We start from the raw sequence: 15,564 nt of genomic DNA on the forward strand, positions 1-15,564 counted from the left end.
CCAACTATCAGCCACAGCCAATGTGGCCATAAGTCAGGGACAATGGGAGTTGCAGTCCAACAACATATGGAGCGCCACATGTTCCCACACCAACTTAAATGAATATGGTTCCACCTACTTCCTCAAGGGAACTCTTGGCATCACATTATGCAGAGAACAAGATTTTTTATACAAAGGTAGAAAAATAAATCAGGGAGCAAATGAAGCCGTCATTTATTTGAACATAAATTTGGGGAAAGTGACAGAAAGGAAGACAGAGAAGTTTGAAAGGCAGCAATTGTGTTCAATGAAACATTTGCTCAAAAAAGGCTTGAAGGGAAATCAATTGGCTTAGAATGAGTCAAAGTTAGGTAAGAGGGTAGCTGGACTATAGTAAAGGAGTAAATATGACATTTGGGAAATCATCTGTTTGAGATTTCTGTTGTCTGTGTTACAGCACACCCTATAGGTAAATAAGAGTTTTCCGTTTGCTGGATACTGGATGTTGGGAACAAATGCCCAGACTCCCTACTGCTCCCACACAGTTCCCCCACCATCATCACCATATTGTATCAGCAACCAGCAGCTCATTATCATCTGGTATTGTTCTGTCTAACAGAGAGCAGCTGCTAGATTCAGTTGAATTTTTAAAAGCATTTCTTATTTAAAAAAAATATTTTTCTCCACATGCTTCCTTCAGAAAAGACTGAACAGACCAGTGCCAAAACAAAGAAGACAGAAAAGGAGATTTTCCCTTAAGCAAAAAGGTGTGAAATGTGGAAGGCTAACAATGAAACCTGTAAGTCGAACATTCAATTCACCTTACCAAGATTGAATGAATAGAGGTATTAAAGCCACCCCAATAAGTAACAGTTGGATAACTATGAAAAACTAAATAAAGTATGCACTGCAGGGGAAATCTATGATAAGTTGCTTTAAAAGGCAATCTTCAAAGCAGAAACTGAAACTGCACTGATTCATCTCCCTGCCCCTGCCCCCAGAAGACTGAGTAAAACCTTTGCTAATTTGCATCTATTCAAAGTAAATCATTGTATAGACTCATAACTACAGAACAAGTAGAGCACACTGATAAATATATCTACCTTTCTCCAATCCCTCTCCAAAATATATTGATCTGTTTTTGGCAAATTTATACTATATAGCTTATGCATACCAGCTTTAAATGTTTTAACATTTTTTCCAATTATTATTTTAAATGTTCAGAACAAACGAACCCACCTGGATCAAACCAAAGACCCCTGCTTCCCATAGTGGCCAAGCAGATGCCTGTCAAGTACCTCACCGCATTGTTGGGATCCAGCTTGAGTTGATAATCTCTGACATAGGAGGAGGAGGAAAGCGGGCATGCTGAATGATGGGAACCTGAAATGGAGGAGGCCGGGATCCCCTCTCTCCTTACAAAGATGCCATTTCTCCTCCCCAACTTTCCAGCAGAGCAGAGAGCCCCTGCGGAGAGTTTGGGGCGGGGGGCATTTTGAGCAGCTGAGTGGGGAAATAGAACTGGACTGGATAGGATCCAAAATATGAGGGTGCAATCTTGTCACCTAGAAACAGGCACCACCTTCATGCAAGGGAGCAGACCCACCCAACCTGAAAGACGGCACATCTACAATCCTGATATTCCTTGCAGGGCGAGTAAATGTTGCAAGGGAGTGCACCACAAATAGTCTTTAAAAGCTTGGTGGGCTGGGCATGGAAACTTGTTGGGATATCTTTGTCACTTCCATCCAGTTATTAACATCTTGCGCCAGCTTGAGCCTTATGTGTGCTGCTGAGTCTAGCCCATTAATTGAATAAGAAACAAAATAAAAAAAATCCTTCCAGTAGCACCTTAGAAACCAACTAAGTTTGTTATTGGTATGAGATTTCGTGTGCATACACACTTCTTCAACTGCTTGAATAAGGATCTCTTTCTACCTTATACAGTCATACCTCGGGTTGAAGTAGCTTCAGGATAAGTATTTTTGGGTTGCGCATTGCGGCGATGCAGAAGTAACGGAGTGTGTTACTGCCGGGTTTCACCGCTCGCGCATGCACAGACGGTCGAAATGATGTCACACGCACGGATGCGGGTTGCATTCACTTCTGGATGCGAACAGGGCTCCGGAACGGATCCCGTTCGCATCCAGAGGTACCACTGTATGTAAGAAACTCTGCTTGTGTGTTTTGAGGCAGCAGCCAGGACACTGCCTCTAGTTGAAAAGCATGAAAGCAACAGCCCTCCTTTACATTTAGTTTCCGGCAACTGGTATTCATTGCCATGCTCCCTATCCACATGCTGGAGCCTTACTGATGTCAGCCATTGATGGACACAACCACCCCCTGAGGTAGGTCCCTATTCTTCCCCTTTACAGATGGAGAACTGATGCAGAAAGAGCAACTGAATATGGTGACTCCACATTACCTCCATTTCACCACAGTGCGCTTGCATTTTTTGTACCATGTCCTCTGCCTCCCGCACACGGAAGTTCAGCTGAGGAGTGTGTTCTGATGGGTTCAACTCACTGTCATAGGAATCCAGAATTCCTCTCATTCCATCACGTGCCTGTTGAAATGGACAAAAAGGAAAGCAAACACAATTAGCTTTTTATGACTTCCATTCATTATTTTTATGTTGTAAACCACCCTGTGATCTTCAGATGAAGGACAATATACAAATTTAATTAATAAATTCAGGCTGCGTTGAAGCTGGTATAATTTATTCCCGTTCCTCCTTGGAGACTAGGCCATTTCCCCACTGTTCAGTTCTGCTGCATTCCATTCTCACCAGTATTAACAATTATAATTAAACAAATATATTGAAATAGAGGAACACATTTGCATTAAATAAACTGTTTAGCTAGAGAAGCAAGGAGATTGCAAAGGGATATGCGGACAACCTCTTCCATGCTACAAATACATAGTGACAGTAGAAAAAGGCTCAGAGCTCAAACAGAAATAGCTTCTTGGAAACTATTTGGCCTGTGTGACTATGACTGCCCAGAAAAGCAGCAACATGATACTCTGAAAACAAAAGCTAAAATGAACTCCTGCACAGCATCCAGTGAGGCTGTATCTGACGATAAAGACTAACTGTGAGTACTAAGTCATCCCACTCACAATTTGATAGTACACACGCACAACAAGAGAGATTTTTGCAGACTCAGAGCTTATTTAATAATTTGTTTGGAGTGCTTTCACCTTACAGATTTAGCTGATTCACTGGTTGTACCCACACTCAAATTAACACTCATTAACAGGGTATCCTCACAACTCCTTGTGCACATGGCAGGAAGTTGTGATGGACCTCCACAGCCCACTGGCTACAGTAAAATAAATGGATACACTACTAAATTCCAGGAAAGATTTTTATTATCTAAACTCTCTCCTCTCACTATAGTCCTATAGATTGTTGGCATAAATATGTCAATGCTTGCTAACTGAGCAGCACTGGAAAACGCTGCCCATAAACCTTCTCTCAGGAGGTGAAGCTTCACAGGAGAACATATTGACGTATTTTGTCTATACAAGACAGGATCTCGAAAGGAGCTGCTGTCCCCCACCCCACCCCCAAAAAGAAAGAGTTACAGTTCAGAAATAGTACTTATGAGGCCAGCATATAACCCTGCACACACTTTTAAGCATATGGATTCTGGGGCGCCTCCAACTTGGCTGTCAAAATGTCAGGTGCTTAATAGCCTGGTGTCTGAGAAAGGCTGAGGAAGAGCATATAAACTCGAGGCGGTGTGAAAAGCAAGGTGGGAATACCTGCTAGAAATGTTGCTGATGTGTTCAAAACACTCTTGGTATGGAAAGGTCAATCTGGAAATGCTGGAGATGGCTCATCAGTGGAACCAAAGGACAGCTTCGGGCTAGAGAAACTGAGTTAATGAAGGAGGACAGGAAAGGAGACGCCTTTCACAGTGGACTAGACGAAAGGGCATCACCAACTACTCCCTTTGCTTCAAAGTGTTGGCAAAAAGGAAGCTATGCATAGGGAAGGCAGTTCAACATGGCCTGCTTAGTGTGGGCACCTACCAACTCCTGATCATACCATAAGATCTCAAGCCTGCAGGCTTCAGGGATATATTCAAAATATATTGTTTTCTGAAATCAAATACTTGATAGCCCCTTTGCAGACACTTGGAGGAATTGACAAGCCTTTATTATAAGCTATCAAACAAATAAAAGGGCTATCATTCATTTACGGTGTAATGTCTCTTGGCTAACTTTTGATTTGATACAAATGTTCAAGTGTTATTGAGGTACAACTCCATGCTAGCTAGTGCTGCTCTCTCAAACTAGCAGTCCAAAACCTGCTTCTCTAGAAGTCTCTTAGCAACCAGATGAAAATTGGGATTCTGATTTAAAAAGGGGGGGGGGTCCTATAAGGGTCATGGATTGCTGCAATTAACCTGAAGGTGACACTCTAAAATAAAAGCACAGCAAAAGGCATCAGAAAGGGTGTTGGTGTGCTCATGCCCTGCTTGCGGGTTTCCGATTCGCTTGGTCACTGTGAGGAAAGATGCTGGACTAGACAAGCCTTTGGTCTTATGTAAGTCCAGGTGTTCATAACTTCAAGATTGTATTACTGCAATACATTCCACATGGAGCTTCCCCTGCAGTTGGCCCAAAAGCTACACAGAAAAATGTGGTGCAACTCCTCAGTTCTACCACTGGCTACTTATTATTTGTATATAAAGCCCTTATCAATTTGGGACCAGGTAACCTTAAGAAAATTGATTCAGTCTGTAGAACTTGAACTCTTGCAAGTACCATCTGTGAGAAGTCAATCTTCCAGTGTGGCAACACCTGTGCCTTGCCTACTGATATTAGACAGGGATCCTCATTATGCTGTTCCAGATGCCTGTTAAAGCTTTTCTGTTTCAGTAAGCTTATGAAGGCATCTACAAAAATTACCGTATTTTTCTGTGTATAAGACTAGGTTTTTTCCTAAAAATTAATGTCCAATATCTAGGCGTGTTTTTTACATGGGGCCATCTCCCCCCATTTCCTTAAATCGGAGTCCCCAAAATAGGAGGCGTCTTATACATGCGGGCTTCTTATAGACAGATAAATATGGTATATAATCCTTTTTTTTATTTATTTTTTAATGCTAATCTTATTTCTATATTTATAATTGTTTTAGTTTCATGTACACTGCTTATGGCTTATTTTATTAAGAAGCTTCTAAATTATTCTAAATAAACAAATAAAATATTTTAAAAACACATGCACACTTTGGGCGGGCAGGGCTCAAAGCACCAGGTTAGCCACCTTTCCAAGCATCCTTCTCATGACAGCACCTCTTTCAGCACAGCACCCCATTCATCAGACCCTTGATAGAACAGCACAGACCACACCATCCTCCATAACAATGTAGAGCCAACAGGATGTGGTGAATACGGGTGTCAAGTTTGGATTAAGATGGCACTTATTTCCCTTCAGCCTCCTAGCCCTGGCTGGATGCTCTTCTCTCCTGCAAAAGTTTGCTGACAGCATGCATGTGGAGCCCTTTGACCCTTCCAGTTTGGGTGAGGTTGGAAGAAGAAGGTTCTCCTTCTCTCGTCTCCTTGCACTCTTCGAAAAGCCAGTATCTAGCTTAGAATTGTCTACACTGTCTAGAAGCAGCTCTGCAGGTTTTCAAGCACAGGTGCCAGGGATTGGCTTGGGACCACCTGCGTGAAATTCAGGTGCTCTACAACTTACCTGCAACCCTTCCACAAGTCACCTATATGTGTTTTCTATCAAAAGGAGAAGCAGTAAGTTATAAAAATCAACTATCGCTCCCAAATCCTTTTTTTAAAAAGATTTCTCAAAGTGACATACCTAACACTCCCCACCCTTGCCCATCCCGTAACAAAGTGCCATGTATTTCTGTTTGTTTGTTTCATAATTTTATACCTATCAAACACAGTCACCTAGTCTTTTAACTGAATCTTGCCCCTATTCTTGGATCTGCATTTAAATACTTCAAAGACATGTGCTATTTGACAGTGACTTTCTAATTAGTTGTAACACTAACACACACGCACACGGGCACACACACACAATCAATGAAAACAAAATTGAAGTTACAAATCTAACTAAAGTCAGATGCCCGGGGAAAATTTGTTCCTGGGGCAGGTTTATCTAGTGTCATAATTTTATTGAAATCCTATATCTTCCAATTGACTTTTATCGGTTGAAGCTAGATGCCAGAGTTATCATTATTAAAGTCTCAGTGTTGTTTCCAGGGCCAAGGAGGGGCTTTTCCTTTTATAAACAAGCTGTAATTGTCTACATTATTGATCAATAAATCTCCCAAACTGACTCACTTCACCACAGTTCAATTATATTATGTCTTCTGCACCATTTTCCAAGTGAAAATATAGTGGTTTCCTCTTTTCCTTTTTTTTTTGTTAAGAGAGAGATTGTTTTGTCATTAACGGTAAAAGAGAAGGAACTTTACTGGTCGGCTTCCATAATGACTTTTTAATGACAAATTCTAGTCACAGTTAAATCTGCTTTATTTCCACATGAGTGAACTTCAACTATTAATCCAAAAACAAACACACAGCTCACTTGCTCTCTGACTTCAGCAGACGCAGAAGCCTAAAGCACCACTTTGGAAAGAACAACTGTAAAACTATTTTCCACCCAGTGCCTGTTTCACAGTGTGAAGCAGTCCTGTTCCTAGCATTAAACTTGCATTTTGCTTAATTAACAATGATTTAAAGAGAATATTAATAGATGGTTTCATTAGTAGGAAATCAAGAAAATAATTTTCTCCCCCACCTCCCCGTTTCAGATTACCAAGTAAGTCCAATTAGCCCAAATGAGAGATTTTCAACAAGAGACTAGATGGTAAAACTGCTTTAAAAAATGATATCTGCAGCACATCCTGTTACTCCTGAGTGACTGTCCTAAATAAAATAGGACATACTCATTATGATTAGCTAAGGTGGCCCTCTTGGTTGTGCCAGACTTCAGAGAGGTGGACTTGGCAGTAACCAAGAGGAAGGCCTTCTCTGTGGTGGCACCCACCCTATAGAACAATTTCTCCCTTCAGTAAGGCAGATGCCAACTCTACTGCAATGTTGGTGCCTCATGTAGACATCCCTCTGCTTCCCAACTTTTGCTGATGTTTTATTCCAGTATATGGTATCATGTTTTATTTTGCCCAAGATAACTGATATGTTTGATCGTTGTGTGGATTTTTACTGTATTATATTGCTTAATATGTTTATACCTGGGGGTGCCACATGAAAGGTGGAACAAAAATGCTTAAATAAATACATTCATATATTCCTCCCAACTAGCTCATAAAGTCCCTAAGTGGCCACCAGTCACAGGAGACAGCAGGAGAAGAGTTGTGGTCCAAAGATGAGAAGCCTGCTAAAAACAGAGAGGGGAATGTCAATAGCATTTTTCAACCACAGTTCCACAGATATCTCTTAGGGATTCTGTGGAGTTTTATAACAAGAACCCCATTTCCCCCTCTCCCACTGATAAACAACCTCCACTTCATGAGTAGTACATGGTCATATCTAGTCCCATAATGCCTCTTGTGGCCCTCAACCTTTCAATGCTGAATGTTCAAACCAGCCTTTGTGAGTGTTACAACAAAGCAAGCGATGTTTATTTTATTTAGGTTACTTACCACCAATTTACTTGATTTGTTTTACTTTGGGAGCGAGGAATAAGAGGAGTTCTGCAGGATATCATAACATGCTACAGGGGTTCTCCAACCAAAAAAGGATGAGAAACCACCGAACTCTTCAGTTAGGAGTCTTGTATCAAGCGGATGTTAAAGCTGTTACATCCCTAGGATGTCAGACAGCAGAAGGAAGCAGGGTGCTCTCCTTGTTAAGTCAGTCTGTGGAATGTCTTTCCCCAAAGTAAAGGAAACTTTGAATGTGTTGGCCTAGTGTGGGGCTCCGAGGTGAGCTTGGCTGTCTGGCTGGTGTACCGGCCACCCAGCGCACCAGCAGCCACCCTGTCAGGCCTGCTGGAGGCGGTGGCCGGCTGGGCCTTGGAGTTCCCTAACCTATTGGTATTGGGGGACTTCAACATCCATGCTGATGCCACTCCCTCCTCGCAGGCTCTGGACCTGGTGTCTTCCATGGCGACACTAGGGCTCTCCCAGTTTGTTTCGGGCCCCACACATCAAGCAGGCCACACGCTGGATCTGATCTTTGGCATCGGTATAGATGTGATCATGTTTCCTTCGATGAAGGTGCCATGGTCTGATCACTATGCCCTGAAAGCCAGGATTGACGTTCCACCCCCACCCTGCTTGGGTGGCGAGCCAATTTGGGCTCGCCCGCAAAGGCTGATGGACCCTGATAGATTCCGTCAAGCCTTGCGGGACCTTTCTCCCCCTGGCGACTCATTGACTGAGCTTGTTGAGGCCTGGAATACCCAGCTCCTGGCAGCCATCAATGAGATCGCACCTAAGCGCCCTCTGCGACCCCGCAGAAACCGGGCTCCCTGGTTTACCGAGGAGCTCCGGAAAATGAAGCGGGACCTCAGACGGCTAGAGCGAGTATGGCGGGGTGCCCGTGACGGAGCCTCAAGAACATCTTATAGGGTTTTTATGAAAACCTATGAGATGGCAGTGAAGGCCGCTAAGAAGACTTACTTCTCGGCCTCCATTGCATCCGCTAGCTCTCGCCCGGCGCAATTATTTAGTATAATTCGGTCTTTAACGTCCCTCGAAGGACAGCCAAATTTAAATAACAATTTGACACACAGCTGTGAGGCATTTGCGAGCTTTTTTGCGGAGAAGGTCTTGTTGCTCCGCCATGACCTCCCTGCCAATTTGGATACAATAAAGGAACTGGAGGCCCCTCGACTGTCCTCGGGTCCAGTATTGGACCACTTTGACCGGATATCCCCAGCCGATGTGGACAGACTCCTCCGAGCTGGAAAGCCCACCACATGTCCTCTCGACCCGTGCCCGTCCTGGCTGATTAGAGCGTGTCCAGACGAGGTGCGGGCCCCCCTGGGGGATATCATCAATCTGTCCCTTGGCACCGGGACATTCCCAGGGGAACTGAAGGAGGCAGTGGTGCGCCCGCTCTTAAAGAAAACATCATTAGATCCCTTAGATCTATCCAATTACCGCCCGGTTTCGAATCTTCCATTCCTGGGTAAGGTGATTGAGAGAGCGGTTGCTGAACAGCTTGGTAGGTTTCTGGATGAAACATCGGCTCTGGATCCATTCCAGTCCGGCTTCCGCGCTGGTCATGGGACTGAGACGGCTCTGGTCGCCCTAACAGATGATCTCCGCAGGCAGCTGGATCGAGGCGGGTCGGGGCTGCTGATTCTTCTAGACCTGTCAGCAGCCTTCGACATGGTCGATCACGAACTCCTGGACCACCGCCTTGCCGACGTGGGGATCCAGGGCACAGTCCTTCAATGGCTGCGCTCGTTTCTCTCCGGTCGGGGACAGAGGGTGGCGCTTGGGGGGGAATTGTCATCCCGCCACTCCTTGGTGTGTGGTGTGCCCCAGGGTGCAATACTCTCCCCAATGCTTTTTAACATCTTTATGCGCCCCCTCGCCCAGCTTGTCCGGAGTTTTGGGCTGGGCTGCCATCAGTATGCTGATGACACCCAACTCTATCTGTTGATGGACGGCCACCCGGACTCTGCCCCAGACACACTGATCAGATGCTTGGAGGCTGTGGCTGGATGGTTACGTGGGAGCCGGCTGAAGTTAAATCCTTCGAAGACAGAGGTCCTCTGGCTGGGACGGGACGACAGGGGGCTGAGGGGGCAACTCCCATCTCTTGCGGGGGTGCAATTAGTGCCAGCACCGTCCGTTAAGAGTTTGGGTGTAATCTTCGATACCTCCCTCTCCATGGAGGCGCAGATTGCAGCTATAACAAAGGCGGCATTCTTTCATCTCCGCCAAGCTAAGCAGTTGGCTCCTTACCTCTCACGCCCTGACCTAGCCACTGTGATCCACGCGACGGTCACCTCCAGACTGGATTATTGTAACTCGCTCTACGTGGGGCTGCCCTTGAGACTGACCCAGAAACTCCAGCGGGTGCAAAATGCTGCAGCGAGACTCCTTACGGGGTCTTCGCTTAGAGATCACATTCATCCGGTGCTATACCAGCTGCACTGGCTCCCGGTGGAGTACAGGATCAGGTTTAAGGTGCTGGTTTTAACCTTCAAAGCCCTATACGGCCTAGGGCCCTCGTACCTACGGGACCGCCTCTCCTGGTATGCCCCACAGAGGAACTTACGATCTTCAAATAAAAACATCTTGAAGGTCCCAAGCCACAGAGAGGTTAGGCTGGCCTCAACTAGAGCCAGGGCTTTTTCGGCTGCGGCTCCAACCTGGTGGAACGCTCTCTCACAAGAGACAAGGGCCCTGCAGGACTTGACATCTTTCCGCAGGGCCTGCAAGACAGAGCTGTTCCACCTGGCCTTTGGTCAGGGCGCAGCCTGACTCCCTCCTCTGGCAATCTTTACAAAACTTTAGTTTATGGTTGCCATCAATTTTGATTTTAATTCATTTTAATCCATTTTTATAATGTTTTATAATGTTGTACTGTTTTAGTGTTGTTAGCCGCCCTGAGCCCGGCTTCGGCTGGGGAGGGCGGGATATAAATAAAATTTATTATTATTATTATTATTATATAATATAGGGCCTTGCAACGGAATGCAGCAACATGAAATTTGACACATCCTATACGCTACAAGATTCTGTTGCTTCTTCAAAAAAATTCCTTCCTATAGTTCTCTGGCTTCAGCTGTATGTGTGCTTTTCAGGGAAGACTTTTTTTTCTTTTAATGTTACCCACACTGATGTGAGAAATAAAGTTAATGTACTGTGTTTTGTTCCATTAACTCCTACCTTTATTAGTCATTCAGACCTGTCTACCCCATTTGTTTCTTCTCCCGCACATATCAAGTTCCTCTTTGGCATAAGCTAATTCTGTTTACACTGGGACTTTAATTTAAAAATAGACTCTTTCGATCAAACTCCCCCCTTCCTTATCCCCCCACCTCCCCGGTCAGGTAGTCTATCTGATCCAAGTGGCACAGACATCTCAGAGTGATCACTCTTAGCCACTTGGGATGTGAGCCCACCTTTGCATCCTCTGAAATAGGACCTGATCTCTGCTACAACAACCCTTAAAGCATAATAGCTTTTCAACAGGAAGTGGTGACAGATGAGTTATTTACATTCAATGTACCCAGTTTAAGAGAAAGAGAGAGAACATAATGGTCTGGGGGGGAAATCATATGCCTACAAACAATATAGGCCAATTTATTTTAAAACACACACCCTCCCCATAATTTAACATATCCATCTTTAAAAAGCTTGCCTGGCTAAGGGGAATTTGTTTTATAAATGCTGCCATTAAGCTCCATTCTTCTTCCAGAGTCCACAATAAATCAAAGTTCTGTAGTCTCTCTCTCCCTACCCTTCTATAGTAGGAATGTGGGATAGATAGAACAGGAACTCTTGGTGACTTAAGAGTAGATCAGCAAAGATTTCCCACTCCTTATTTTTAACGGAGGCAACAACAAAATGGCTCATCGCCTCCACCACTGAAATGAAGAGGCAGAGGGTGGGAAGAAATCAGGACTGGATTGTGTGTGGAAGGACTATGTGCTCAGTTCCGTTTTGGTACTCAAGACAACCTCCTGAGCTCAGAATTCCTTAATTCAAAGTGCTCATCTTTTACACCTGACCCTGGTTGGTGGTTCTCATAGTTCTAATAAAAAACAAAGCAGATCACAAAAGTCTGAAGTCTATGAAACATCTTCAGTTGGCCAGGTATTGCTATCTAACCTGCTGTGGAAGAAGATCAAGAAAGAGGTGCTATTATCCACACAAGGAACAGGAACAGAAGCGGACTTTAAAAACTCCCACAAAACTTTAAAAGAACTACTTCATATTGACAGAAAAAAGAGTCAGGCACCTTTAGTCTGAGGGCCACATTCCCATCTAGGCAACTTTCTGGGGGCCATGACAGTGATGGGTGGAGCCAGAGGCAACACTGGATAAGACAACAAATGTAAATTGTACCTTTGTGCAACAGGCTAGTTTATATCCATACATGCACACCCCTCTCCAATCAGGCAACCAAGAAGCACTACCTTATTCCAGCCAGGCAAAACCACTCAGGAAAACTAGTGATGGTGAGTGATGCAGTATAGGGAAAGGAAGTGTGGCAGAGGAGATTCCTAAGGGGCAGACAGAGAAGGCTGGGAAGGTACATTCGGCTCCAGGCTGAGTTCCCCTGCTCTTCACACAGAAGACTTGAACCACTGGCTACTTTCCAGGCAGGGTCACGGTTGTACAATCTCTGCATGAGCAAAGGCTTCAGAATGTCAGTGAAGAGCAATCTCCATCCCATCCAGCGCTGACTGTTGCCTAGCCATATGTAAGTTCTATTTAGACATGTGAATGCCTTCTGGTGAAAGTATTCCAATGCTCCAGCGACACAAGTATCTTGACACCCCCACAGATGAGCTCATCTAATCAATGACTGCCTGCACAGCCAGTGAGAGTAGCCATCCCAAGCATAATGACCGCCTTCCAAGGGCATCACTAATTCTAATCAATTTGCATGTGTTTTGAGAAACGAATTATTCCTGCACCAAGGAAATCCATAGAAAAGTCAGCCACATGACCCCTTTAGTACTATGGTCAAGCTCACCCAACAACAGTGCCAATGCACTTCCTGCCAGCCACCACTGTAACCAGGCTGAAAGTGAAGCTTTGTTAAAATAAGTGGAAAAATAAATTTAGGCGAAGAAGAAAGGAGAAAATATTTGCATGAACATGTACCATTTTAAAATCCTTCAGGGCATTACAATGAAAAAGTATAAAAACAAAGCAACCAGGCCTGGTTTTAATTAAAAACATAATGCAAAATTATAAGCGCTCATACCCACTGTTTTCTTGTATTGTGTATTCAACTAAATTTTAGCAGGCACCTTCAGTGCACTCATTTCAGCGCCTGCTAAAAACATTTCTGATTAGACAAGCTTACACAGATGATTAGAAAGTTGAGGTAATTTTAATCTATTCAAGTACTTTAACTTTTCTATGTTTAAAAGTAGGGTTGTATTTTTCCCCCCTTGATTTTCCTGTTTTATCTTTTGTAAACTGCTTTGAGGTTTTTGGAGTTGTTCTTTTTTGTTCTTGTTTGTTTTTTACAATCAAGCAGTGTATACATTTTATGACATAAATAAATTAATAGCAGAGCTATGGGACCTACATTAGCAGAGACAAATTCATACATAACAGATGCTGCTGAATGCCACTTTAATTACTACCACTCATTCTGGTAAAATTTTGGATATGTGCCTAGCTAAAATAAAATAAAATAAAATAAAAACCAGGAATAATTCGTGTAAATTGTGTATGTATGCATTGTCCCATGGACAATGTGGAGAATGATGATTCACACAACAATTTTGTAAATGGAGACCTCAACATAAATTGACACAATAGAAATGTATCTTGTTCAAGCATTAACATACTCCCAGGGCATAACTTTGTACTACTGGTTGCACCTAATATTCAATTATTTGATAAAGTCAACTTGTATAGTCTTTGCCAAGGATAACACAGTTAGGTGAGTCAGCAATCTAAGAAGAAAAAGAGGATTTCTGTTCCCAGTTTTCTTGGGGGGCGGGGCGGGTAGCATTCCTTTCACTGGGGTAGTTTCTACTTTGAACTGAAAAAGGCAGAATTCAGAGTCTTCTGTCCTCTTCCAGGGGGAAGGGTTATCCCACCCTCCAGACTGGCTAGCTGAATAAGAACTCCTTGAACCACACTAATGGTCCCAGAGATCCACGCAAGAAATGAGCCTCATAGGCCATCTGCCTCATGAAATGTAAAACTATGTCGCAAGAACAAGGGAGGTTGAAAAACAGTGTAGAACAGCAACTTAACATTTGAGGGGAGGGGTTGTTTATAGACGAGAACAAACAGAAAAAAAACAGCATCTCTCCCTGCCTACCATCCCATATGTGAGGTGCAAGCAGAAGCCAGACACGCTGAACTGAGGAAAAAGGCTGGCAGAATGCCCACCTCCATGTGATAACATTACTGAGTGCATCACAGTACACTGGATGTACACAAAATGAACAGACCGAACCTTCCCCACAGGAATGTCTGCAGCACTCAGAACAATCAGATGTTCTTTCCCTCTCCAGGTCATAAAAATGTGTAAAAAATGATGATGATGCTGGCCTAGAAATTATCTGAATACTGGGTGTGTTCAGAGATCTCTTTTGCTGATCCAGTATTCCAACACCCACCATGGACAACTCCAGATCCTGATTTGCTAGTTGGATATGTTTATCAATCAGATGTGTTAAGATCACATGAAAATGAAACCCATCAGCTTAGTTCTTATCAGTGAGATTGCTATATTAGACCAATTTAGACAGACAGTACAGGTAGAAAGGGAGAATTCTACAAGATAGTAGAAATACAGCATCTCATTTAATATGAACAAGAAATTAACCTTCTGACTACACACTCTCAGCTTTTGTCCTAAACTGAAAGTGGGGGAGAAAAAGGACAAGCAATTAAGTGTGTTTCCCTGATCTATAATTCGGGTTAAATGGGGATCAGTTTGGAGATCATCAAAATCTGAGTTTCTCAATCAGTGTGCTGAATCCCTACTCTGAAACCTTCCACCTGGAAGCAGAACAAGAAAAAAATGAGTAAGTGTTACTCAGTTGTTTAGCACAATCATTTTCCAATACAACTTAATTTCCAAGAGGCACTGGCATTTCAAAATTAGCCAATTATTGATGCTTGGTCTCACAAAGACCTCCATAATAGGATTCCCTCAGCACTCACCCCAAATTGTTCATAAAGCCTGCAGAGTCAATATTAACTCATTTAATGCTAAAATAACAAAAAATATCGGCTCAGAGAAAATGGAGTAGAAAGAAAATTAGAACAAATGTAAGTCTACTCCAATAATCACACTTACATGATCTATATTCTGCTGCCCAACCTTTGTGTCTATTTCAAAATGGACTTCCCCCGCAGTTAAGGTTCTTGGCAGGTTAAAATATTGTGAAACATATTTTAAAACACACAGTCATTAATTTCAGGGAAGAATTTAACTCAGGAACATAATGCATGAACGAGATCTTTATTTTACATTTATATCCCACCTTCTTCCAATGAGCTCGAGGTAATAAGCATGGTTCTCCCTCTCCTCACTTTATCCTCACAACTACCCTGTGAGGTAGGTTGGGCTGAGAAACAGTGACTAGATTCAAGTTCACCTAGTGAACTTCATAGCGGAGGTCTTCACATTTTATCCATAATCAGATACACTCCTCAGGCATTTTAAACTATTTAAATAGGATTCAGCACTGCCTATGCATGGCAAAAGAACAAATCCCTTTACTTCCCCCCTCCCCTAAGGAGATTATTTGATGTGTTCACAACATCGTTACTATCATTGTTTGAGGAATTAAAAATATAGTAGCTGCAAATTCTCTTACAGTCACAGGTTTTGTTTTTGCAAATTTCCAACATAACAAGTGTGGGCTCCTAAACCATCCAGATCATCGTTCCCCCCCCCACCTGCCACAGAAATGTAC

The 15,564-nt window shown here is 43.3% G+C and overlaps 1 protein-coding gene across 1 annotated transcript in view; it reads right to left on the reverse strand.

The window, feature by feature from the left end:
- MAD1L1 (mitotic arrest deficient 1 like 1) overlaps nucleotides 1–15,564 on the reverse strand; it is a 458,859-nt gene that overhangs the window by 291,162 nt on the left and 152,133 nt on the right. The window contains exon 12 of the mRNA XM_081839735.1: nucleotides 2,405–2,545. Coding sequence (XP_081695861.1) covers nucleotides 2,405–2,545 — 141 coding nt within the window. The remainder of the gene's footprint in view (nucleotides 1–2,404; nucleotides 2,546–15,564) is intronic.

Source organism: Podarcis erhardii (assembly GCF_964252035.2).
Source record: "Podarcis erhardii genome assembly, chromosome: 14".
NCBI lineage: Eukaryota > Metazoa > Chordata > Lepidosauria > Squamata > Lacertidae > Podarcis > Podarcis erhardii.